Below are 26,465 nucleotides of genomic sequence, written 5' to 3'. Positions count from 1 at the left end.
GAAGGGCTATAGGACTTCCTCCAACCCACCAGCGGTAAATAATGACACAGAGACTTTTATAAGTCTAAAGTTGAGGACTTCACCTGGGCAGATTCTCAGCTACCATCTAGACTTGACCCAACTATTCTTGCCTATGACCTCTGCTCCACTCTGCCCTTCTGCTCTCTTCTGTGTCTGTTCCAAAACCTTCATATTTGCCTTCTTATCCCAGACTTCCTCTCTCTCTCTCTCTCTAGAAGCTCTGTCCTCTACTTCCTGCTCCAGATATTGCTCATTAACTCTTTATTATAACCAAACAGCAGTAAGAGAACACTTGAACATCTTTTAGAGTGCCTCTAGGTAAATGAGGAAAGGCAAACATTCACAAACTAGAACACCCAGTGGTGGGACACAGAATTGACAATAGCAGTATCCTGCCAGCACTGAGTTCTCTGTCAGAACAGTCCAGAGACGTTTCCTCACACAATGTGAAGGAAGGTTACTCCAACACAGGGCCTTCCTCACTGGCCCCCCTCGGTTTTTCTCTTTTTAGTCTGTCTCAGCACAATGTCCACAGCACTGGCCCAATGGCCCCACTGTTCTCAATTCTCATGTTTCCACTCTGCCACATTCTGGGTCATGCTAAGACCCTGTTCAGAACAATTTAGCTAGCTGCTATCACTACCCACGTGACCTTCTCACTGCTCTGCTCTGGCCATGGCACATTCTCAGTGAGGTCTTCTCTGACTTCTTATTTGAAATTCTAACCCTCCGGGCACTCCCCCCTCTACTCTTTACCTTCTCCACTGCACATGTACACCCAACACTTCTCTTACTGTTTTTTCTTTCTGTATGTCTCTTGCCACCAACTATAAACTCCATAAAAGGCTCTTTGCCTACCTGTCCCCTGTCTTGTGTCTCTCCCGACAGATACTCAGTACCTATTTGTGGTGTAAAGGGGTTACAACAGGAGACTGTCTGCTCCTTTTCATCTGCTTCCTTCTAACTTTTTATTAAACTGTTGTAATTTCTGCATGTTCATATAGGATATAGGGCAGAGTGAAAGCCAATGGACAGCAGTCTAGGCTCATGGCTTCTCCACAAGCTGTTTGACCTAGGTCATGTCAATTAGTTTTTCTGAGTTTTGATCTCTTTGCTAATAAAATGGAGAAAGCCTGCCCTGCCTATCACAGGTGGCTAAGATGCTACAGAGTAATGTGTGAGGGACAATTGTCTTAGTCTCTTATTTTGCGAAAACAAATATCTGGGGCTGTATTCACACAGAAAGGACATTTACTTCATAGTTTTAGAGGTTGGAAGACTATGATTAGGTGGTAAATAATGACACAGAGACTTTTATAAGTCTAGAGTTGAGGACTTCACCTGGGCAGATTCTCAGATTCTGTCTGTTTGACCTCTGGTTAGAGCCTTCAGATCATATTACAACATGGTAGAAACACATATGACAGAGAGGGAGGTCACATGGCAAGGTGAGAAACCAGGATCTGGGAAAGAGGCCAGGCCAGCTCTTTTGTAATAACCCATTGTCTCAGGAAGTAATCCATGGGATTCACCCTCTCTCCTTCAAAGGAGCATTACATCATTTGTGATGGAGGAATACCATTACCTACCTACCTTCTACTGGACCTCACTTTTAACAGCTCTTTCATTTCAATACCACTGGGGACCAAACTCGCAACACACCAGTCTTTATGGTTACGATGAAAACCATTCCTAATTCAATACTATAACGTAATATGTGTGACCACCTCGTTGAATTCTCATATCAAGTCAGTGAAATTGCAGTATTGAATTCATTTCACTGAGATGCACCCCCAAATTAAATGGTTTGTTCAACCATTAAACAACAGAACTAGCCTTTGAACCTAAATGTTTTCTTTTTAAAAGAATCTTATTTTGTTTATGTCTATATATGTGCATGTGTGTGCCGTTGTTCATGGCAGATATCCTAGGAATGGAGGTACAGGCAATTGGAGCCTCCTAATGTGGACTGTGGGTGGTGGGAACGGAACTCACATCCTCTGAAAGGGGAGTGCTTCTTCCTAATGAACTCTCTCCAGTCCCTGAACACAAGCACTTCACTTCTATGTCCTGAGCAGTTGTCCCATTATGCTCAAAGTCAGTTAATGACTGTGTGCAGAGATGAAGAGGATTTGACCCAAGGTGAAACTGTTGCTTCTGCAGTTTTTTTCCCCGACTGTTATTTAATGTAGTATTTCCCTGACAGTATTCTCTGTGCCCTTCTTTGGATTCAAATAGGCACACAGTCCTGTTTCCCACAGGCAAACAACCTTCAGGCCTCTCTACCCAGTGAACGAAAGCCTGTCATGGGTCTCTCAGGCTTTTGTCGTGTGTCCGACTAAGCAAGGGTAGATGGCTTCCTCAGGTTGAGACAACAGTCCTCAGTCAAGTATTTGTTTACAACTACAGAGATGAAGACTGGACTAAGCTGCAAACACCTGCTTCCCAAACAGCCAAGCTATGCTCTTTTCTTTGTGTTACGGTCTTTCTGTGTTAATGAGTTTGTTAATGTGCTTTAATTAGTGTTTACTGAAAAATAGCTGCACACAAATTAGTCTTGTGAGAGATTTAGCCAAAATTTTGAGGCAATTTGTTCCTTGTATAAAGCAGCTAATAAGTGAGAAGTACTCTGTAAAGGTTGGAAAAGGACATTAAGTTGGTTTTTAAGAAATAGAACTTTGTTTCTACAGGAAAAGAAATTATTTATTTAAATAGGTAGATTGAAATATTAAAATAGCAATCCCCTCCTAACTCAGGTACCGGATGATTTGCATATAACAAAACTGGATAGTGGCAATCTGATTGGAAGCCATGACATCCACCAAGAGGGGAGGTCTACAGAAATCCTGAAAGAGAGGGGAGGTCTACAGAAATCCTGAAAGAACTTGAAATCACTTGTAAATTTCATTAAGTGTTTTGGTTCCCTTCAAACCTATGCTTTATGTATCAATTTTTGTTTCTGAATTCTGGCCTCAGGCAAATTGCCAATGTCACAACCAAATGAGGGTTTTAAAATTCTCATAAACCACTCCCTCTTCATTTGGGAGGATTTTCACTTCCAGAGGAGGAAAGTGAACGTTATTGGATTGTTATTCAATCTGGGCTTCATCTGTAAGTTAATTTTTCTCTGTATAAATGTAGGGACCTGGATGAGGTCTCCTTGCAGCTGTTGTAGGTTGAAGGAACATCCTCTTCAACCTACCCCTCAGAGGTAGCCTGTATGTGAGCTGAGTCGGATTCCACCTCAATGCAGAACTCAGATTCTAGAAAGGAGTGAGATAGGGTGTGGCACAGCTCGATGGGGGGCTTAGGCTCCGGTGTTCTGCAAAGTAGGGGGTATCATTAATGTATTGTGTTTTCAAATAGCTAGGAAGGAAGATGAATGCTCTCATCACAATGACATGGTGAGTGTTTGCGAGGCTGAATATGCGTATGCCCAATTTAATCATCACATTAGGCATGTCTCTATAAAAACTTCACATTGGAAGCCACATATGTTCAATTTTATGTATCAGTTACAAGTACCTAAAGTCAAAACTAACCAATCAGGTGCTTGATAACAATCCCTATTTCCTGATCTATGGATTTTACAAACGAAATTTGAGCCCTGTGAGCCACACAAATGCTGCCCGGTAGGAATTTCGCGAATGAGGGCCTCAGAAACAGTTTGGTATCAGAGTCCCTGAGACCAAGGTGTAACTCCAAGTACCTGGTGCTTTCCAGCACGATGAATAGTACCAGAAAGCCAGCCTGCTTCCAGGAGACTAGTCTTCCAAGTCTAGCATCTGTGTCCATCTAGTAATTAGTCATCCTTCTGATTACCCATGATGCTTTTCCTACTTGTTCTTTAGTTTTGTTTTTTGTTTGTTTGTTTGTTTGCCTTTAGTTCACAGTGTGTTTTGTGATGGACCTTGGAGAGGCAAAGCCTAACAGCCATTAAGATCTGCCTGCAGAGTAGACAGCAGCAGGAGAGACATATACAAATGACAAGTATCCCAAAACAAAAAATCAGAGGTCAGGTTGTTGTCCTTCAGGTCGCCTGAAGTGAAAGGGCAGAGCCGCTTCTGTGTGAAGGGGTATATACAGACTACAAGTCCTACTGAGCACTGCCTGTCACCCAAGCATCCTAGAGGCAATTGGGAGAGGAATTGCCTAGAGCAGACTGGCTTATGGGTATATTTTTGGAGAATTGTCTTGATTGCTAATTGATATAGAAGGCCTTACACCACTGTGGGCAGCACCATTCTCTAAGATGGTTTGAGCCTTCAAGGAAGCCAGCAAGCAGCAGTCTGTCAGGGTCCCTGCCTCAAGTTCCTGCTTATGTTCCTTCCCTGGCTTCCCTCAGTGGAGGAGTGTGGCCTGCAAGCTGAAACAAACCCTTCTTCCACTAAGTTGATTTTCGTTAGAGAATTTTATCATTCACAGAAAGGAAACTAGAACACTACACAACAGTCCAAAAGCTCGTGACTAAAGTCAGGCATTACCCCCTCTGAGCAATGTCCTGTGATGGCACCTCTGCCCCTTTCTAGCCTCCCCCAGAGTGTCCCTCCTCCATGTACCACCGCACCGTACCCAGTCTTCTGCCTCCATGGGTCCCCTCACTGCCACCACCACCCCCTGTGTACCGACGGCTGAGTGTCCTAAGGAAAAGGTCACATCTCACTCTTGGCATCCACATCTCTGGAAGTCTGAGAAAGGCTGAATGAACACTAACTGGATATGTGAGTGGAAGCCAGTATTGAGAGCGACACCTCCACCCCCATGGAAGGCACTTCCTCCCCCACACCGTGCCAAGAACGAGTAACACGGGAGTGTATACTTCTACTTTACAAATGGAAACATGGTGCTAGGGAGACAGCTCAGCAGTTAAGCCCTTGCTGTATACCCATGAGGTTCCCAGCTCAGATCCAAGCACCACGCAATCAGTGGACATAGAGTACAGATCTGTAACCCCATCTCTGGGAGAGGCGGAGACAGGAGGATTACTGGAACTTGCTGGCTGGTTTCCAGCCTAGCCTAAAAAAAACCTGCCCCCACCCTTTCTTAAAGAAATAGGTGAAGGGTAGCAGCAAAGACCATGTGATACCCTCATTTGGCCTCTGTATATTCAAACATATACATACACATAAGTGAATAAACCTTTTTCTATGAAAAAAATATTTAAAAATACAAACACTCCTTAATGTACAGTGGAGATAAATCCTGCTAAACCCATGCATGCTGTGAGACTGTGATTTGTGTGGAAAATGCATCAAATACATCTCACCTGCCCAGCATCCCGGCCTCCCGGGCCACTGTAGGGCAAAGCTCTCTGCTGTAGGTCAGGACTCCACGGAAGATCCCACCAGGGAATATGGAGGATGTGAGCAATTGGCAATATTAATTCCAGGTCTGGAGAGGTGGCTCAGGGCTTAAGAGTACTTGCTGCTCTTCCAGAGGACCCCAGTTCAGTTCCCTGGATAGTCTGCTCACAACTATCCATAATTCCACTTCTAGGGGATCTCTCTTCTAACCTCAGGCACTAACCACAGGAGGATGAAATCATAAACATTATGCAGACTAAACTCTCAAGCACATAAACAAGTAAATCTAAAAATAGTTTTCAATTAACTCAAAATCAAACACATAGTGAATCTGAGATGTTCCTGGTGGAGCTTGCTTGAGTTGCATCATGGGACTCCACTGTAGCATTGGCTCCGGAGGCGCCATGTGCGCACTTTGCACCACACAGGCTGCCACACACCGCACACACACACACACACACATGCTGCCACACACACACACATGCTGACACATGCTGCCACACACACACACACACACACACACACACACACACGCTGCCCCCCACACACACATGCTGCCCCCCACACGCACACACACACACATGCTACCTCACACACACACACACACACACATGCTGCCACACACACACACACACACACACACACATGCTGCCTCACACACACACACACACATGCTGCCACACACACATACACACACACACACACACACACACACACACACATGCTGCTATACACACATACACACACACACACACACACACATGCTGCCTCACCGCACACAGTCAGGGAAGGCTGCATGAAAACGCTCTTTTCCCTCTTCCCAAGGAACAACACCTGATAATCACGTAGGACAGCTCTACAAACTATGATGTGTATTTTCTTTTCTCTCTGCAGTTGAATTTTCGTGGCCAGAATGGGGAAGCAGAACAGCAAGCTGCGCCCTGAAGTCATGCAGGACTTACTGGAGAGCACGGACTTCACGGAGCATGAGATCCAGGAGTGGTACAAAGGCTTCTTGAGAGACTGCCCCAGTGGACACTTATCAATGGAAGAGTTTAAGAAAATATATGGGAACTTTTTCCCTTATGGGGATGCTTCCAAATTTGCAGAGCATGTCTTTCATACCTTTGATGCAAATGGAGACGGGACAATAGACTTTAGAGAGTTCATCATAGCCCTGAGTGTGACCTCGAGGGGCAAGCTGGAACAGAAGCTGAAGTGGGCCTTCAGCATGTACGACCTGGACGGTAACGGCTACATCAGCAAGGCAGAAATGCTGGAGATCGTGCAGGTAGGGGCCTTGGCATGTTAGAGGGAGAAGCATGTGTCACAAGAAAGACCCAAGAGGCACTGGGAGAATTGGGACTGAGTGTGTAATCTGGTGTGTTTCTGAGGCAGTTAACTTTTTGAAAAGTTTGAATTTGCATGCCCAAAAATGGCATAAAAATCTCCACTGGTCAGAATTTCCTGCAAACCCAGGAGCTGCAACTCTGCTGCCTGCACATGCTCTCCTGTCAGCAGTCACCTGGGCTTTGGGGTGGCTCCCACACTGCAGAGAGACAGGGCTCTCCCTGGTGGCCACCCTTGTTATAGTCTTCCCATTGGTCAATATAACGACCTGCTCAGTCGTAGAGTTTGTGGTCACGTCTTCTGAAGTTGCGTGAGTAACAAAGCCCTGGCTTGGGTCCCCACCTGCGTTTTTCAGGGACCACCTCTGTGGCTTTGATCAGCAGTCAACTCAAGCAGTGTCTCCACCTGTGAAGTGGGACTGCCTGTCATGGGGCTCGTTTAAGTTTAGATTTACCTCCCCATGTGAAATGCTGTCTTAGTTACCGTTCTGTTGTGAAGAGATACTGTGACCAAGACAACTCTCATAAAAGAAAGCATTTAATTGGGGGTTTGCTTACAGTTCTGGAAGGTTAGTCCATGATCATCAAGGTAGGAAGCAAGCAGACAGGCATGGCGCTAGAGCAGTAGCTGAGAGCTTTGCATCCTGATCCATAGGCATCAGGAAGAGAGAGACTGGACCTGGTATGGGCTTTTGTACCCTCAGAGCCCAACAAGACCACACCTCTTAAACCTCTCTAAACAGTTCCACTGTGGACCAAGATTTCAAACATATGAACCTATGGGTGCCATTCTTATTCAAACCACCACAAATGCCCAGGACCAAACACATAGTCAAGATCACTGTTCTTAATTTACAGCTTTGTAGGGTCTGGACTCTTTATCCTATCCAGGATGCAAATACAGAGAGCTTCTTCATTTTACTAAGAAACGCTGAGTTTGGCCTCCCCAAACCACTCAGTTTGAGTAAATTCACTGAAGCAAACAGGAGAAGGTGGTGCTGGTAGGCTCGTGGTAATGGCAGCTTGCTGAGCAGTGGGTGGGGTCTGGGGACAAAGCTAAGGAGATTCACTGAGGGCTCAGGAGAGACTTGGAGAGCTTCTGCTACCGCCATTACTAAGAACTAGATGATGACAGAGACCACGGGAGCTGGCTGCCGTTCACCTCTAGGTAGGTGAGGGAAGCTCGGTAGAGAACCACGTGGTGGAGGTGGGTCAAGGGCGTGGGTTTTGGATTCTTGGAGGGCTCAGCTCAGAGGTCACATTCATTGCAGGGCTTCTGGGCAAATGTCCTATTGAGATAGAGCTGCTGCCCTGGGAAAATGGTAGCGTTGGGTAGGAAGGGATGGAACAAGGAGATGAAAGAAGTCAGCTGCTGTAGGAATGGGGTTAGGATAGAGGATGGCTAGCTTGCGGAGAATGTTGGGAACCATGACAAGGGAAACTGGACAGAGCTGAAAAGACTACAATAGAGCTGTGACTGAACAGTAGTCATGTTCAGGTGGAGCCTGCATGAGCAGTTACAGCACAAACGTTAGGAAGATGCAAGATGAGGGTTTCTGGTGACACTGCCTCAACCAGGAATCTCTCTCCAAGCACTTCTCTCTTCTGAATGGCCACCAGTGGCTCTCCTTCCACCAGAGGGTAACAGGCCATACCAAAATAATCACTCAGTGATATAGATCTTAAGCATTTCCCCTCCTCTGCAGAGGGGGACAGCTAATATAAAAGATGGACAGATAAAGGGGTGGGCTTGAGAGATAGTTTAGTGGCTAAGACCACTGACTGCTCTTCCAGAGGACCAGGGTTCAATTCCCAGCATGGTGGTTCCCAACAGTCTGTCACCAGAGTCTCAGGAGATACACTGTCCTCCTCTAGCGTCCACAGGTACTGCAAGCACAGGACATACATGCACCCAAAGCACCCATATTGTACAATAAAGCAGAATATTAAGAGAAAAGTATTCATTATTCCATCCTACCCTCAATTTTTTTTTTATTTTTAAAAAATTTTTGTGGGTAGGACAGTTTCTTAAATGATATATTTCTTGATAATTTTTAATATGATGATTTTTAAATTATATATTTCCTGGTCCTCTTACCATGCATTAAAAATATTCAGTTACTTCTGTAAAGTGTATGTTATTTTCTACCTTGCCATTTTCATCTTGCAGAGTAACACAAGTATTTCTGTGTTTATAATGATGTCTTATAAAAATATTTAATAAAATGCATAATAATCCTACAGTATATTAAAATTACTTAATTTTCTACTGTTGGATATTTAGGTTACCTCCAGTTTTCATTATAAATGATTTATCCTTTAAAAATAAAATAAATCTGCCAGGTACAGTGGTGCATACCTGTGATCATTTCAGGCCAGTCTGATCTACAAAGTGAGTCCAGGACAGCCAAGGCTACACAGAGAAATCATGTCTTAAAAAAAAAGTCAATCTTTCTATATAAAGTTTTTCTATATAAAGTTTTTCTTTCCATTCTTAGGATGGAATCCCAAAAGCTGGGTCAATATTTCTAAGATCTCTTGATACATCTTATCAAAGTAGTTTTTCTAATGCCCCCACAAGTGGAGGTAGGACAACTGCTTATCATTTTGCATCTTAGATTTTCCTTATTTTTTGATAGTTACACAAAAATTAAAATTCCAAGGTTTGATTTCTGTAACTATAATGAATGCCTGAAACAATCGACTTACAAGGAGGTTTGTTTTGACTTACAGTTTTGTAGATTTCGTCCGCTCTGTGAGTCTGGGCCTGTGGCAAAACATTACATCAGGGTCGGGAGTGTGAAGCAGAGAAAAACCATTCACCTCATGGCCAGCAAGCAGTGAAAGAGAAAAAGACTGAGGTGCCGCAGTCACCTTTGAAGACTCACTCAGACTACCTGAAGATGAGCCCAGCAGGCCCCCTCTTAGAGAGTCTACCACTTCTCAGCAGGGCCAGACCTTCAGGCGCAGAGCTTCGGGAACACATGACATTCAGTTGTAGCTTTCATCCTAACTAGGCTTTTTTGCTATTATGTGTTGTTTTACTATTTGGTATTTACTATTCTGTACTGGGAACAGAACCAGGGGCTTCATGAGTACTAGGCAAACTCCCACACACCCCAGCGCGGACTTTGCTGCATTCCAGGCCTTTCTATCTCAGAGCGCTGGGCTCTGCCCTTGGAAGAGTGGAAAGGGCTATTCTCATTTTGGACAAAACTTCTTCCTAACTGGAATCTGAAACAGAAATGCCCAAGAGCCATGGTGTTATCTTCTAATGTTTTGTTTTTTGTTTTGGTTTGGTTTTTGCCCAATTTTCCTGGTGGTTTTTGCAGCCATTGTTGATGAACCAGTAGATAGCAAGACTGTAAGGAACATGAGCTTACGAGAATGGAGATGCAGCTATGCACTCATCTGCTATCCATAGCTCAGAAAAGGCCCTGGCAAGGGGAACAGTGTTCAGGAAGGTCACATTGCCCTGTGCTTTGGAATGTGGCTTGGAAGAGCAGGTAGGAGAACGCTGGGACATGCAGAACATGACAGCAGACCCCAGACCCTGAAGGGTCTTCCACCATGTTCAAGCCTGGTGAGAAACATGAAGGTGTGCTCAACCTGATGGAGGCCTGCCCCTCACTGTAAAGTGCCCTAGGCCACTCCCAGGCCTTCATAAGTGTCCAGACCTGAACTTCAGACATGTGTGTGTAAGGCTGAGGTTCTTAAGAAGCCTGTCAATAGAAGACTCAAATTCTTCAACCGTTGGACACCCCCATGCCTTTGATGGTTAATACTCATGGCTGCGAACACCACAAGCACCTGAAGTGACTTTAGATCATCGAAGAGATTAAATTAAATCTCAAACCATTTTCATACCCAGGGCTATTTTGCAAGCTGACAGTCCACACAGTCCATCACATTCTTAGGCTGATCCCTATCATCAGTTATTTGGGATGAACTGGAATTCAGTGTAGGACCTCACTGAGCTCCACGGTCTGGTTTTGTTTTTGTTTCTGTTTTTTGTTTTTTAATCTTTTATTCCTTCCCTTTTTGAAAGCCTACATTCTCTAAGCCCTGTCACAGGAAGCTATTTGTGGGGATATTCTTGTCTTTGTCCTAGCTGGTCTGCACCACTTAGGAAAACATCGATTTACTTCAAAGCAGTCACTGTCTGCTGAGTGTCTGTGGTAAGCTGGGCAAACAGCTGTTCGGAAGCAGGGAGGCGGGGCCAGCTATGCTAGGGAGCACCATAAACAGACTAAGGGTCTCATTGTTGAAGGAACACTTGTAGCTTAATAACAATCTCTGAAAGCAACTTCCTAGCTGAATCACCATCCCTTCAAGACTCAGCAATTCAAGCCATTTAATGGGGAATGAGGGGAGGAAAATTTATGATCATTTACCAACAAATGCTGACAGGGTCAGGGCGTAGACCAGGATGAAAATGAGTCTTTAATTAGGCTTTGCATAGAGATGGAGGGACGTACGCTGTTCAGAAATCATCCATTTGTTGTACTTAGATCTTTCCCTCGACTTAGTTTTGGAATAGCATTAGTGACAAAAAGGCTAGAATTCATTTCCTGATATTGGTATGAAAGACTAGAATTTACCACACTACCATGAATTCTGTGCTGAAGCCAGCTGAATTAGTCTTTATGGCTGCTACAGCAAGGAGCCCCAAAGCTCATCGCTTACAAGCCCACAAATATATTATCTTATAGTTCTGAAAGTCTGACCTCAGTTTCACTGGACTAAAATTAAAGTGTGCTTATGGTTGTGTCCCCTTCTGGAGCTATTTGGAGAAAAGATTTCTCATCTGCCCCAGTTCTTAGAAGAAGTTTACATTCCCAGGCCTGCTCATTCACCTTCAAATCCAGCTGCACAGATGCTGGCTCCCTGGGACTGCAACCCTGATCGTCTCTTCTGTTCATGCATGCATTTGTGTAGTTATGAATGTTAATCATTGGTTCCTGTGTTTTCCGGGGCCATGTGTGGAATCCAGGTGTACCCTCCCATCTCCAGATCTGTGATTGATTCATCCAGTTTTGAGAAGTCTCTTTGCTATGTAAGGTAAGACAGCTCCAGGCTTCAAGAGTCAGGACACGGACATCCACGGGGGGGGGGGGGGGGTTCATTACTCAGTCTACCACATATGCTGGAGGACAGTTGTGGCTCTTTTTAAAGAAAACTATTTATTTTCACTATTTTTTGATGTACCATCATCTGGATGAATAAATTAAAACATCTGTGAATTTGGTTTAGAGCCTTAAATGAACACTTCTTTTTTACAGTTATGTGTCTGATTTCCTGTTAGTTACAAATTTAGGATCCTGATTTAGGCTGGTTTTTAGTATTGTACCGAAGCACTTCCTGCAGCTTAAAGCAGGCTGAAACGGGGACCTTTCCCCACCATACTCTGGATTCTCTGCTCTCCATGGGAACAGCTGCCTGTCACTTTATGAGGAAGGAAATTCCTTTCTTCCTCTCATAGTTCCAGCTCCCTTCCCTGCTTGGGGGCAGTCTAAATGCCCACACACCCGCCATGGCACAGGCTGAGTCTACGGAAAGGGCCAAGTGATACCTGAAAGACATCACCAGTTCTCCTGTGGCCTAGAACTTCCTGGAGCTGTCAGAGACAGAAGCTGGGATGGGAATACAGCATCCAGTGTAAGAGATGGGGTGACGCTTGCCTCCCGTCTATTCGCACGTAGTCACTGAGCAAGGCCGATGTGACGGCAGGACTGTCATTGGTTACAGGGACAGGTGTCAGCCTCATAACTCAACGTGAGCAACAAGTGCAGGCAACAGCCACCTTTACCCAAAGTAAAGATGATGGCTAGGCATCTTGAGGAAAGCAGGCCAATGTCCCCTTCTTTTTAAAACTTCAGGTTCCCCTATCCTCCTTTTGCATCTATTATGTGCTCCTTGCAGGTCCCTTAAGAAGAAATTTAACCGTGAGTCTACTTTCTTGACTAGACAGTGGAATGCACAAACCATCTAGTTCCTTCTGGATGCTATGTTTTTGTCTATCAAAGTTTTGGTCTGTAGACTTATGGTTTTTATCAAATTTGGAATGTTTTTAGTAGTTATGTTTTTGGCTCTCTTTCTTCCCTCCTTCAGTCTTTAATTATGGACATACTGTACAGCCTGAAGCCCACACACAATCCACCAGTGTGCTGCATTGCAGATGCTAACTGTTCTCCCTTTGATCTTGGGTAACTTAGCCTCATGTCTACATGAGTACTTGTTTTACTAGTAGTTCTGATTTGCCATCAATCTCACTCTGTGCATTTTCCACCTCAAACATTGTAAAATTCATTGCTAAAAATTCAAGTTGGGTTCTTTTTAATGTCTTCTCCCATCTCTTTTGGGGAAAGATGGAGCACATTTTTGTATGGGTTTAAATGGCCTTCTGCTAATTATAACATCTGTGGCAGTTCTGGGCCACTGGATGGAGTTACTCCTCCTTCTGTGTGGATGATACTGCTTCCTTAGGAGACTGATAGCTTTGGGTGGGAGGGCACAAGACATTGTGAATTTTACCCATTGAGAGGTATATTTTGAAATATAAATTCTGTCCAGCTTTTTAATGTCCTTATGCTTTGTTCTGAGAAGTAGTTAAGTTACTTGGAAATGGCTCGAACTTTCCAGATCTTGGTTTTAAAATTTGAGCAGGGATCACTGGGACTAACTATTTCCCAGTAGACAGACCCCACAAATCAGGAGGTTTTCCATGGATGGTGACATTCTTCCTGACCACAGCTGACGGTCAGGCTCTCCTCATCCATCTTCCCATTTGATTCTTTCAACCCTGTTTTTTGCTAGTTCTCATTCCTCTGCACAGGAACTCAGCCAGACATGCATGGGGAGTCTCAACAGTGCTCTGGACTCCTGCCTGTGTGGTTTTCTCCTTTACACTGTCTTTGAATGACTAAACACCTTGGTCTGTCCACCTGCCAGTGAGTCTATAAAGCTCCTTCCATAAGGGTGAGTCAGTCACTGTCACAGCATCACAGTGGAGATGTCCAGGGCTTGCTTCTTCTGGTTCTAGTTTCTCAGGAATCACTGTCATTGGCTGCCTAATTTACAGATCTTATAAGCTTATATATCAGGTTCGATGTATTTCTTCTTTGTCAAATCAAAATATTCTTCAACCATTTCTTGTGTGTATATGAACCATTCTGATTACTCACACCTCGATCTCTATTACCTCCTTCCTGTCCTCATACCTACCCTCCCCCCATGTAAGTTGTTTTCCCATTTTCATGGTTTTTTTGCTTTGTGACCCGTTGGCTTTAATCAGTGCCATCTATGGAACATGTATTGCCTTTGGTTTCTGTTGGTGATGGCTTTAACTGGGAGGGTAGTCCAGTCCCTGAGAATCCTGGTTGGAAGTAACCTTCTCTGTTTCCATTTTCACATTCAGTCTGAATGCCTGTCTCTCTGCCACCTGTGAGTTTCTTGACCTGGACCATGCTTTCCTTTTCTAAATCTGAAAGATATTGTGCGGTCCCTGTGCTTATCACAAAGCCAGTATGCATTCATCAACCAAAGCAAGTACTAAGCCACAAAACATACACAGATGAATAAACATCCTATATTGAAGCAATGTAGATTCCACTGGGAAGAGAAAACTCATGGAGGAGCATCATGGGTCTTGGATCATTAGTTCTGCCAAGAAGAAGAGGGAAAAGAACAGAGGATTCCAGGAGAAGGTGTTAGCATCAGACTTGGTCTTGGCTCAGAGAGACTCTTCTTGGGGTGCTGATTTTACCAATGCTTTGTAACAAAAGGATTGGTCAAACCAGTTTGGGAAGTGCTGGATTCAACTTAGTGGGCATCTTCAGTGCAGAGATTCTAAGGGCCTTTTTAACATTTGCGCTGTGGTATTCTTACCCTTCTTTAATACTTGTAAGCTTCATTTTCACAGATCTCTCTTCATTTCTATTTCATTCATTTGTTCACATTTTATAATATATTAATTTTACAAAAAAAATTGACTCTGGTCAAGTCAGAGACTTTCTCATTATTCTTCTATTAAAACTTGATTTTATTTAAAGTATAAGAAATATACATTGTTCAATCTCTGTAATCAGAAGTGGAAAGGTAGCCTATCTCTGCACTTGAGCCCCTAAGTACTCTACTTTCTACATGAACTAAAAGTCAGTGTTGTCTGCTATTATATTTGAAAAGCTACAGATAGGTAGAATTGAAGTATTTCAACATAAATATGAGCTATGGACTCAGTCAAAACTAGCACACAGTGCATCGAAGGGTGCTGGCACAGAAGCCCCTGGGGTGGTGCTAGGGACCACCAGCACTCAGTAATTTTCCAGTTAATTCTCTCTGTCTTAATACATTTCAGTCAGCATAAACCAGTGTTTCTCACCTTGTTTGGGTGATGGTGGTCTTAGGGCATCTTGAAAGACACATTTCTTAAAAAGGGCTGTAGGGGCACATTGGCACTGGCTCACACCTTAATCCCAGGGCTCGGAGGGAAGAGGCAAGAAGATCTCAGAGTCTGAGGCCAGCCTGATTTACAGAGAAGATTCCAGGACAGCTAGGGCTCCACAGAGAAATACGATCTTGGGAGAGAAGAAAAAACAAAACAAAACAAAACAAAAAACTTTAGTGAAAGCACTGTATCGCAGAGTTTGTCCCGCTTATGTGTGTATAGCTTTAATTTCCACACACTTGGTTCTATAGATTATCTAATGTCTATCTCCTTTAAATGATAAAAAGGCATCGTGCTGGCCTTTTAAATAGTAAGCTGTTGTGTAGGAAGCAAGAGTCATTTTATAAATCTGTACTTAAGATCTTCAAAGTTCTCAGGCTTGTATGGGGAAAAATATGCAAAGTGGACAGACCCTATTTTGAACAGGAAAAACTGATAGTTTATTTTTTCCTAAGTAAAAACCTTCATGAAATGTAGTATAAGAATGAGATGTCATTTATGGAGAGGGAGCAAGAGGGGCTGAAGAAATGACTGACTGGTTAAGATCACTGCTCTTCAGAGGGTAGAGATGGAGTCCCAGCCCACATGGCAGCTCACAGCATTCTCTAACTCTACTTCCAATGGATCTGATGCCCTCTTCTGGCCTTCGTGGTCACCAGGCAAACACTCATGCACATAAATAAAAAATGTTTCAAATAATAAAATAAAAGAGGAGATGGGAATGCTGTTCTCTTGTCAGAAATGGTACTCAAATACCTCAGCAGGACATGGTGACGGACACTGATGTAGTTTACCTTTCCAGCTGAATGACTTATATCATTCCAGCATGTAGACACCGACTGCAGTTTAAAATTATTACCAGAAAAGGTTTTCAGGGTCTCTTATCCTGGTGTAGAAATTCTTTCTAAGTAGGATGCTGTTCCTTATCTGCAATCCACAGACAGCACTGCTCAGCTAACCTCCGCTGCCATCAGAGAGCACTGAATGTCTGGTGCTTTATAGGAAGACTCTAAATTCTCTGGTGAAAAGAGTCGCTTTGGTGTCTTTCAGAGAAAACGCCTCGATTCTTAAAATTGTGCCTGGCCTTGGTTGATCCACAGCCCTGTCAATCCAGATGTGACTGTTTCTAAGAGTTTGTTCCTTCAGGATGGAAGAAGGAATGGAGGGAGGGAGGAAGGAGGGAAAGTAAGGAGAAGTGAGGAAAGACCACAAAGAGGAAGGCCACAGTGAGCCTAACAGGGAACAACCTTACTGGGCTTCTGAGTGTCCCAAAGGTCCACATATACCCAGGGACAAGAGGGACATGTTTTCCTTCTAACATGACTTAAAAATAGGCTACCTCTGCCAAGTCTTCACTGACATTGCTAAAACTAACATGCGGAAGCAGCTTGGTTTCTCTATGGCTTAATCCCATTAAGTTTGGGGAAAATGGTGATAATAAAAGACATGGTTTGCCTCAGAGCACTGGTTGAGACTGTGTCTTTTCTCTTGAGGCTCTAGAGCCCTAGACTGAAGCTCAACAGTAGTCAGTTTTGGTTGTTCCTGCTCTGGGGAACAGAAGGAAGCCATCATCCCTCCAAGCTAAGCTTGTGAGACTGACACCACTGGGGCCTGAAGCCCCACCCGCCCTATCTTCTCTGTCCTGGGGCCTGAAGTCCCCCCCACACCACTGTCTGTGCACTGCCCTGGGGCCTGAAGCCACCCCTGTCTGCTCTGCCCTGGGGCCAACCACATTATAAACTTGGTTTGGGGAATCACTGCATTCATCCTATTGGCTAATTGATGCACAAAGAACAAATCTAATCTAATTGCCATAACAAAGCCATTATGCTTGGCCAAAGACCAGCCTCTTAAAGGAAACCTAACCATCCAGACATCCAGGTGCCCAGTTTGCAACTGCTACTTATGCATCGTCTTGTGGAGGATTCAGTGACTCTGTTCTTTGTGGGCTGGTGATGTGGCGAGGGAGCTGTTTGTAGAGCCCTCATTTCTCTGAGCCAGTTCTATTCCTTCCTAACAGTTCAGGACCCTGTTGGCTGTTCTCAGCTGTTCTCACAAGCCTCCATCTGTGTCATCACCTGTGTTGTGGTTTAGAACCACAGGCCAACCTGTTGGCCGTAGAGGTAGTCTCCTCTTATGCCCTGTGTTTGCGTCAGCTTTCACGCCTCCACTCTAGCAGAAGTGTTGAAGGACTGACCTCCATACTGCTACTGCTCGTTGTCATCAAAGTCCCAAGAAGGAGGATTCCATTTAGCCCTAGCCTTCCAGGCCCAGGGTTCTTAAAGGGTCAGTGGGTTTCTAAGGGAGCACTAGGGACTGAGAAGAACAGAAGTGAAGGCTTTCATGACAACTACTAAGGCGTTGCCGGTGTGCCTAAGCCCATCTAAACGGTGGTCCCTGGAAAGTGGGATACTTTTGGCAGTGTGGTATCATCCAAGCTCTTTCTAAACGGCAGATGAGATGTGAGAGGACAAACCCCGCCAACTGCTTTTCTTTGGAAGGCCTGTGCTCTTTTCATGTCTTGCTTCATAGTCAGCCTTCAGGGCGGCCTGCCCTAGCCTCCTTTCAGACCCAGAGTCCCACACCTCTTGTCATCATGCCACACAGTCCCTTTGCCCGTCCCACAGTGGGCATCTCATCCTTCTGCCTGCTTCCTGGTAAACCCCTCAGGACAAAGGCAGGGCTGGGCGCAGTATCCTGGTGTGTCAGACTCAAGACAGAAAATGACAGTTGAATGAGTGGGTTGGGAAAATGAATGGTAACTGAGACCTGTGGAGGGGATAGTCAGGAGCAGAGGCTTACAGGATTGGGGTGTCGGTAGATATGCTCCTAAATCCGCAGGTCTGCATAGTTGTCTGCAGTGATAGATATGTATCCACAAACATTTGCACCAAAGGGGGAGGCTGCAGCTGTTGGCAGACTCCAAGAGTGTAGGGAGCTTACAAGAATTAGATTTTATGTATAAATACACATTTACAGAGGGAGAGAGACATGGGAAACAAAGGGTGGGAAACAAAAATTGTGAGACAAAGAGGGAACCTTATATAGAGAAGCAGAGTAAAGGAGAAGAGAGGAAGAATATGAGAGCGGGGCTGGAGAGATGGCTCAGTGGCAAAGATTCTCTCTGCTCTTCCAAAAGTTCTGAGTTCAGTTCTCAGCACCCACATGGCAGCTTTCACCTGTCTGATCCCTCTTCTGGTGTACTCATATACATAAAATACACAAATAAATAAATCTTAAAAATGTATATATGAAAGAAGGCAAGTGAGGTGGGGCTCTCACTCTGGAACAAATTCTTTACACTGGTGCTATACAAGACCTTGCAGTAGCCACTGCAAGGTGGCTGCCTGATGAGTAGCCAGGCATGATCGCCCGTCACAAAAGGAGGGTGTCCTGGCCAACTGTAATTTAGGGTAAGTGGAATGAAATACTCCCAGAGACGTTGCAATAGAGCCATTTGTTTGTGCAGAGGAAGGGAGAGTGCTCGCTGAAGAGGAAGGAAGGGAAGGCATAGGTGGCTTCCTGTGGTAGGGTCCCATTTTCTTTTATCCTTAGTACATGGGCCAGGCTTGGGGGTGAGCAGGTGAACACTCAGATAAGAAATGAGTGCGAGTGAAGCCACTGATCTAGGAAAACAGGAGAGCACCTGACTGCTCACAAACACAAACCAGGAAGGAGCCCCCAAGAGGCAAAAAGACTCAGTAGAGAAACAACTGGGTCCAAAAGAGATTGGGGAAAGACAATCACAGTATGCTGAAGTCTTGAGGCAAAAAATAAATGCCTCTGTTGTCTGTAAATATTCCTCAGCTGACACCTCTACGCATGCTGACAGAGCAGTGCTTGCCCTGGACAGAGGCTGTGCTGGGGTGAACTGGTGGGGTCCAGACACTGCACTGCTGTTGCTGTTCTGAGATCCCTGAGATTATGAACTCACAGAACACAAAGAAGCTCGAAGTGTGTGTGTGTGTGTGTGTGTGTGTGTGTGTGTTGCCTGGTCCCATCTTGCCTTGTTCTGGAGTTAGCAGGAAAGCTTTCCCACTTTTAAAAAGAGCACTACCTCTATGGCCAACAGGTTGGCCTGTGGTTCTAAACCCATAGCACAGGTGGAGACACAGATGGAGGCTTGCGAGAACAGCCGAGAACAGCTGACAGGGTCTGGGAGAAGAACTAATTACAGCCCTATTCTTGCCTGCAGGAACTCTTTAGCAAGCACTTTTCAGGAAAGCTGGATGTGGCTGAGTTTATCCAGTGTTGGCCATCACTCTAAACTGGGCCATGGTGCTGGCCTTGACTGTCTTCCTAGAGTGACTGACCATGGGGTGTCCCTGGAGTTCAGCAAGGGACATGGAAGTCTGCCGCAGGGGTCTCTGAGGGATGGTATCTGCCCAAGGGGACCTCTACTGGGTGAATCCACCTTCATTCTTATTTTGTTGGCTGGGATTAGAACATTTCTACAATATTTTAGGTATTTCTGATAGGATTGATCCTAAACAAGAATGTAAAGCAGGGAAATTTAACCCTTACTATCACCTTCACCTGGCATTTCCTCTTCTCTTTAGTTGTCTTTATTTCCCTGTTTTTCCCAGTTACACTGATGTACCTAGAACTCCAGAAAGTTCCAGAACTTTCTGACAAAATCTATTTTTTTAAACGTTTTCACCATGCTGAAGTGCCCAAAGTAAAATTGATTAACAATGTCATGATCTAAACAATGACTTCATCTTGCTCTTCCTAAATACAAAGTACCTTTGATGAGTGAGGCCCTCGAACCTTTCCTGTGCATCTTCACTTCCACTTACTCAGTCCTTCAGTCAAATCTCTTTTTCTTCTATCATATTTCACAGAAGTCTATCTCAGCCTGAGATTGCAAAGTTATTATAATCCAAAACTCTAACAGCACCTGCCTTCCCTCTCAGAGCTACTTGAATCTTCAGAGAATGAGTGAGCCCATAGCCACGCACTGTGGAGAAAACAGTGCTGCACAGGTTGAGAGGACTGATAGGGTCTGCCAGGGGGAAGATAATGACATACACATGGCCACCCTCACCCCAGTTCCTGAAATAATGACTCTGAGACCTTATTATTTATGAACAAATGCTTAGACCAAAAGTTTGGGCTCAATCCTGACCAGCTCAGAACTTATAACTTATTTTACCCATTTATTTTTTCTTTTCTTTTCTTTTTTTTTTTTTTTTTTTTTTTTTTTTTTTTTGGTTTGTCAAGACAGATTTTGCTGTGTAGCCCTGGCTGTCTTATACTCACTTTGTAGACCAGGCTGGCTTCAAGCTCACAGAGATTCACCGGCTTCTGCCTCCTCAAGAACTGGGATACAGCAGGGGCAAAGGCCACTGTGCCCAGCTTGTTTATGCTATTATATGTGTGCAGCATGGCTGGTTACCTCACCTTACAGTCCAGGACGAATCTACCTCTGACTCTATCCTAGCATTCATCTCTCTCTGACAGAACTCCAACTTCCTGTTTCCTACCTCAGCTTTTTATAGCCAGGCAATGCTTTCATGCAGTACATAAGAGATTCTCTCTCCATGTGCATTCACAGGCTGGCGGGTGTCTGTCTTCCTCGAGGGGCCAGGGTTGTAACCACAATAGGCCCTACTTGTCTCTGAGCCTAGGGGTGGTCAGTCATCTAATGTGTGAGAGGTCCTGAGAATAGCAACCATTCCTGGCATGTTAGGAATACAACCTCAGTCCTGCCCCTCCCCCAAGCATGGCTCAAATATTAACACAACTGCTGAGAGCTCCTTTACACATCAGAGTTATATATATAACTGATGTATAACACATCAGAGGCAGCAGGATGGGCTTTTCTGCCAGTTGGCACTACCGAGGGTGTCGTTGGTGGAGAGCAAGTTCGAGGGCCTGGCTTCTACCACGGACTTCACATCCTGTCCTGTAAAAGGCTCAGGGACAGACAGCGCTCCAGCAGAGCAAAGGGCCCTTCCCCTTACTACAGCATCTGACTCTTGATAGAGCTACTGTTGGCTTGAACTGTTTCCATATCACAACCTGGCTGCTTCTTTCCCTAGGCTATCTACAAAATGGTTTCCTCTGTCATGAAAATGCCTGAAGATGAATCAACCCCAGAAAAAAGGACAGAGAAGATCTTCCGCCAGATGGACACCAATAGAGATGGTAAGAGGCTAAAGGACTTTGCTTGGGTCAAGCTTCTGGTGGAGTCCGGGCAGGGTGGCTCTATAAAAGGACCAAATGTCAACCACAGGGACCTTATGCACAGTGATATGTGACAACCACCTATGCTGGGCGGGGAGGAATAGAAGTGGGTAGACCCTGGAGCTGGTCCCAGTCTAGAGCAAAGGCCTTATTTTCTAGGCCCTTCTAGCTTTCTCCTAAGTTAGCCTTCCCCAGAATAGAATGGGTCCTGTGGAGCAGAAATAAAAGGACCCAAGAAGCCACTGAGGTAGGATGGGCCTTTTCTAGAAGTCTGGATCCTTGTGGCCAATAGGCCAGAGTATGGGGATGTGCCTGCTGTTTCTTAAAGACCCCAACAGCTTTTATCCCAGCCTGCCTGAGTGATCTTATGAGCAGACTCTACCATGCTGCGTCCAAGTGAAAGCTCAGGTAGTGGGAAGCAGGTTGGAGTGGTCTGCTGGTTCCACTGGGTGAGGGTGCTGCCTGGATGCAGTCAGCAGGTGCACAAACCAAAGAGCGCTTGGTGACACAGAGGACCACAAGTCTGAAGCTATCTGCAAAATCAAATAAATAGATATGGTTTCTGCATGTTGGGCTACCAAGTAAGATACAGGATCCCCAGGCAATTGAGAAATAATGACTTCTTTATAGCATCTCTCTCTGTGCAATATTTGGGACATACGTATGCTAAGTAATTGATCGTTATTCAACTGAAATTTAAAGTTATTTTAGAATCATTATTTTTATTGCCAAATCTTGAAATGCTATTCAGAAATAGTTCCTGAGTTTACAGTGCTAAGTCAAGGCCTACCATTGATGACCCAATGCTGCCAAAAGCTTCACAGCTCTTTAAGCAAACATGTATTTCTTTATTATTTACATGCATGTATGTTTGTACCTGCACACATGTGTGAGTTTATATGCATCACACGCATGCAGAAATCTGCAGAGATCATAAGAGGATATACAGTTCCCTGGAACTCGAGCTGCAGGTGGTTGTGATCTACTCAACATGAATGCTGGAAATCAAACTGGTCCTCTGCTCTTGACTGCAGAGCCATCTCTCCAGCCAACTCATCTTTAAAACATAAAACTCATTTTAATATTACAGTGTAGAATTTTGCAAGTATTATTACATGACATGTATGAGTGTGCCATGGTGCACACATGCAGAAGAAATGTTTATGAAGTTCGTTTTCCCCCACTTTCCTTTACATAGTTTCCAGGAATCAAATTCAGGTCATCAGGTTTACGCATCACATACTTCTATTCCCTGAGACAGCTCACTGGCCCCAGATCCTCACACCTGAGGTTTAATAATTCTAGTGAGCTGTGTACAAATAGACCAGGTCCTTCGTGGTGTGTATGATAGCATGTTCTGTATAGAATAAGCCTCCTTTTCCCCCCATACGTGGGGCGCCAGCTCCCTGAGAATCTTGGTTTGGTGGCACAGCCAGCTTGTTCACTGCTAGAAGTTGCCTCCATGAAGCTGCCTGACATCCTCTGAGAGCTGTTTTCCCTCATGTGCCCTGATTCACAGCACATAGTTTGTTTCACAAGTTTAAACAAACATGGGATTGTTTTTATGATATTGAACCACAGGTTTTGGTCATCTGGGGAACATGATGGCTTTAAGACCCAGCCTCTTCCTTAGAGGAGGACAAAATGATGGGGGGAAAGACACTTCTGGATATCTGGCTCAAGGCAATGGCAGAGCCTCTCCACTGGGACTGTTTCTACGGGATCAAAGAGCTCTGCCTGGGCCCTTGCCCAATGCACAGCCGACTACTACTGCCCTGGGCTTTGATAAGGAAAGATTTGTTTAAACAAGGAAAGCTATGGGGATGGAGGCAGTGAGGGCAGGAGGGCAGGGACTGCTGAGCACCCGAAAAACACACTGCTTCAGCTCAGGGCTTGGCTTCAGTGCTTAGGGCATGAGCCTCCTGTCCTTCCTCACTTGGAGCAAAGCCAGCGTGGTGTGAAGCCTGCTGCCACCAGAGTCTCCTTAGATAAGGGTCTTTGCATCCCACTGCTGGCCTCTGCCATGAAAAGTCTGCACCTACAAGCAAGTCAATCTGGGAGTCTGTGCAAGAGGCAGAGTTCATATGGGGTACCAAATGCTCTACAGCTTGTGGTGCCCGATGCCTGTGCTTGTGCCTGCAGCTTTAAAGTGTTTAGATGCTGCTTCCAATCCCATCCCCTCATTCTCATCCTGCAGGGGCTGAGCAGGTAGCACGGAAGAGCAGCTAAGGAGGTACTGGAGTGCACAGGCCTGGAGGAGCCTGGCAGCCTCGTATCTGTCTTTGGAAAAACAGATGGGGCTAAGTCTGCAGGGAAGGAGAGAGGGCAAAGTTAGGTAGTTAGGTAACGGCTCCCAACAGTTCTATTTCCAACTATCAGTCAATGAGTCACTTCAATCAAACGGTCACCACAGAAGTGCCAGGAATGAGGAAAGCCACCCCCACCCCCATTTCTCCAAAGTGACAGTGATAGAGACCTTTACTGGCGGAAAGTTGAGGAGGAAGGATACTGAAGATCCAGGAAATTGAGGAGCCTGAGGTAAAAAAAGGAAGCTTGGGCTACACAGTAGAGTCCATATCAAAAAAAAGAAAGAAAGCCGTCTGGTGAGAGATCCAGGTTTTTGGCTTCCTTCTCAAGCCGCCTGGGTTGACAGAAGTGTATCACCTTCTGTCTAGAACACACTCCTTTATCCTCCCGACTTTGGATGATGGTGGTGCTATCCTCAAAAGTTGTTAAAAAGAACCTACACTCCTGCTCTGCCCACTGGGAGCGGGGTGGGGGGAGGAGTCTTCTGCAAACCAGAATACAGCAGTACACAGGGGCTGAAGGGCCTGAGCCTGGCACACGCAAACGAGCTAGGGCTACTCAGTCCTCAGAAGCTGAGCATGAGCACAGGGGCTCGAGGAGTGGGGTGAGGCACTAGGGCAAAGATTCAGGTCAGGGTAAGCCAGTACCCTCCCCAGGCCCTGGGTCCTGTCCTGGAGGTCTTGTTAAATGGCCCTGTGCACTGAGCGAGGTGGGGGAATGCCACGGTAAACAGAGAATTGGGGTCCCTGCCTCATGGTCTCCTGGCTTCTGGTGGGTGAAGCTGTGGGCTTCTGCTGTGCCCCGTGTGCAGTGCAAAGAACCACAGGCCGTCACTCACTGGTCCTCTTGCCTTCTAGGAAAACTCTCCCTGGAAGAATTCATCCGAGGGGCCAAAAGCGATCCATCCATAGTGCGTCTCCTGCAGTGTGACCCCAGCAGCGCCAGCCAGTTCTGAGTCCCGCACCCTAAGGACGCTACAGCTGCCTGGGTCTCTCCCAGTTGGCTTTTAAACTTATTTTATTTGTATATTTTGCCAAACAATATTGATGGTGAAGCTGTCCCCTCTTCAGTCAGACATGCTCTGCTGTGACACCCTTGCCCCTTGCTTCTTTCGTCGTGGACGTGAATGCCCAGAGCGCTTGTGGAGAGCATGAACAGACTTCGTGGTGTTCCCTGTTGGATGACTTTTTAATCATCATTACTTTTTTCCCTTTGATTCTAATGTGTCTGTCTTAAAACCCAAGACTGGTGGGGCCAGAGAAAAGAATTCCATTCTGCCCCTGAGATCCTTCAGCAAGCTTTGAGGGGCTTCATTTGAAAGACAAAACTCCTAATCTGGGTGTGTGGTCATGCATGCCCTCAGGGCTATGGCAGGCACCCGAGGCTAGGTTTTCTAAGAGCAGGTTACCCTCTGGGGTAAAGCTATTAAAGCCAGCTGGGACATTCCCCTCCACCCCAGCAGGCTGTAGTTTCCAAGCTGTGAACATTACAAGGTAAATTACAGAGATGGGGAAAGATGACTCAGCGGTTCTCCCACCCCACAGGTTTACAGAGGTGAGCTAATATGAGGCCCTTTGAAAAATCAAACACAGATGGTAACATTCTAAAACCAGACCCATCTTGCTACCTACTTGTGATTTATAAAAAGACTGCTGTATATAAAATATTGGGTATTGCAGACCAAATTAAGTGTTTTGCCTTGTAAATGCATGTTTAGTGAGCTCTAATGCAATCTTACTACAGAAGACTTGTTTTAGCAGTTTATTATGAAGCCAACTACAACGAATGTCAGTGTCTTGTTTTAAAGTCCTGTCTTTGCACAAATGTACCAGTCAACAAGTGTATTTTATATACTCCATAAAATTACAAAAGAATGATGACAAGGGCCCAGCTTTGATTTCGAATGGTTTTACAGAGTCAAGGTGGCCAGAGGAAGGCAGTTTCCAAGCATCTTGTCCACCAGCAGCTCTGAGAAGGGGCCATGGTCCAGCAGCACACCAGCAGGTGCAGGTGTGCTGTCTTTCTAAGCAGATGAATGTTCCATAGACTCGGAAAAGCAGATTGGTCCTAACAGTGTAACCTACATCCTCAGTGGGGGAGCCACGCCTAGAATCTTCTTTTTCTGCCCCCAGGTATCTTTCATGTAGTAAGGTGTGGGCCAGCCAGGCAGTTCACCCACCCACTGTAGGTGCCCGCTAGGGAGCCTGCAGTGTCTGAGGCCACCGTGGGTCCCAACAGCACTCCCTTTCACCGTGTTATTTGAATCTAGCAAAGCTGAGTTGTTGCTTGGGCTGGTCACCTCATATACACTACTTTGAAATAAGGGTTGGAAGCAAAAACTTCTGGCTACAGGCAACCAAAGCCTCACACACAGTGGCATCAACAAGGCCCAGACACTCAAGGATGTTGGTGGCAGAGCCTGCCTAAGAGGAGTCAGGAAGGTCTCTGCTGCCTGTAGCCACTTCCTGTAGAACAAAGCCGCAAAAAGTTAAACACAGCTATAAGAAATGATGCCCAGGCAATTCTTGCTGGCCGAAGGTTCCCCCCCCCCATGGCGATACTCTTAACTGGCAGAAGTTCAAACTTTAATGGTGTCTCCATAGGTTGAAATTTTGTGACCTAGATTTTGTAATCTTAATATTTCCTAGTGTCATTTCCTTACCTTTTGTAGCAAGGCTTGCCAAATCCTGTGAGCCAAATGATAAAGTCTGTTTTTGGAAAGCAAAATTAACCCAAGTTGGGATGGAAACCAGAGGTGGCCTCCAGCTCTTCAGAATTCAAGAGCACAGGTTATGAACCCTGTGGTCCCCAGAAGGCCTGGAGAGCTCCAGACCAGCTAGACACACAGAC

The 26,465-nt window shown here is 45.3% G+C and overlaps 1 protein-coding gene across 1 annotated transcript; it reads left to right on the top strand.

Annotated features, from left to right (window-relative positions):
* The first annotated feature begins 6,222 nt into the window (after positions 1 to 6,222).
* LOC132649163 (neurocalcin-delta-like) lies at positions 6,223 to 24,633 on the top strand. The gene is made up of 3 exons (XM_060372358.1): positions 6,223 to 6,615; positions 21,164 to 21,269; positions 24,473 to 24,633. The coding sequence occupies exons 1-3, from the start codon at positions 6,238 to 6,240 to the stop codon at positions 24,568 to 24,570; spliced, it is 582 nt and encodes a 193-aa protein (XP_060228341.1). The 5' UTR covers positions 6,223 to 6,237; the 3' UTR covers positions 24,571 to 24,633.
* Positions 24,634 to 26,465: the final 1,832 nt, after the last annotated feature.

The sequence above is a fragment of the Meriones unguiculatus genome, chromosome 19, assembly GCF_030254825.1.
Source record: "Meriones unguiculatus strain TT.TT164.6M chromosome 19, Bangor_MerUng_6.1, whole genome shotgun sequence".
NCBI lineage: Eukaryota > Metazoa > Chordata > Mammalia > Rodentia > Muridae > Meriones > Meriones unguiculatus.
Note: the sequence above shows the minus strand (reverse complement) of the source record. Positions and strands in the feature narration are given on the sequence as shown.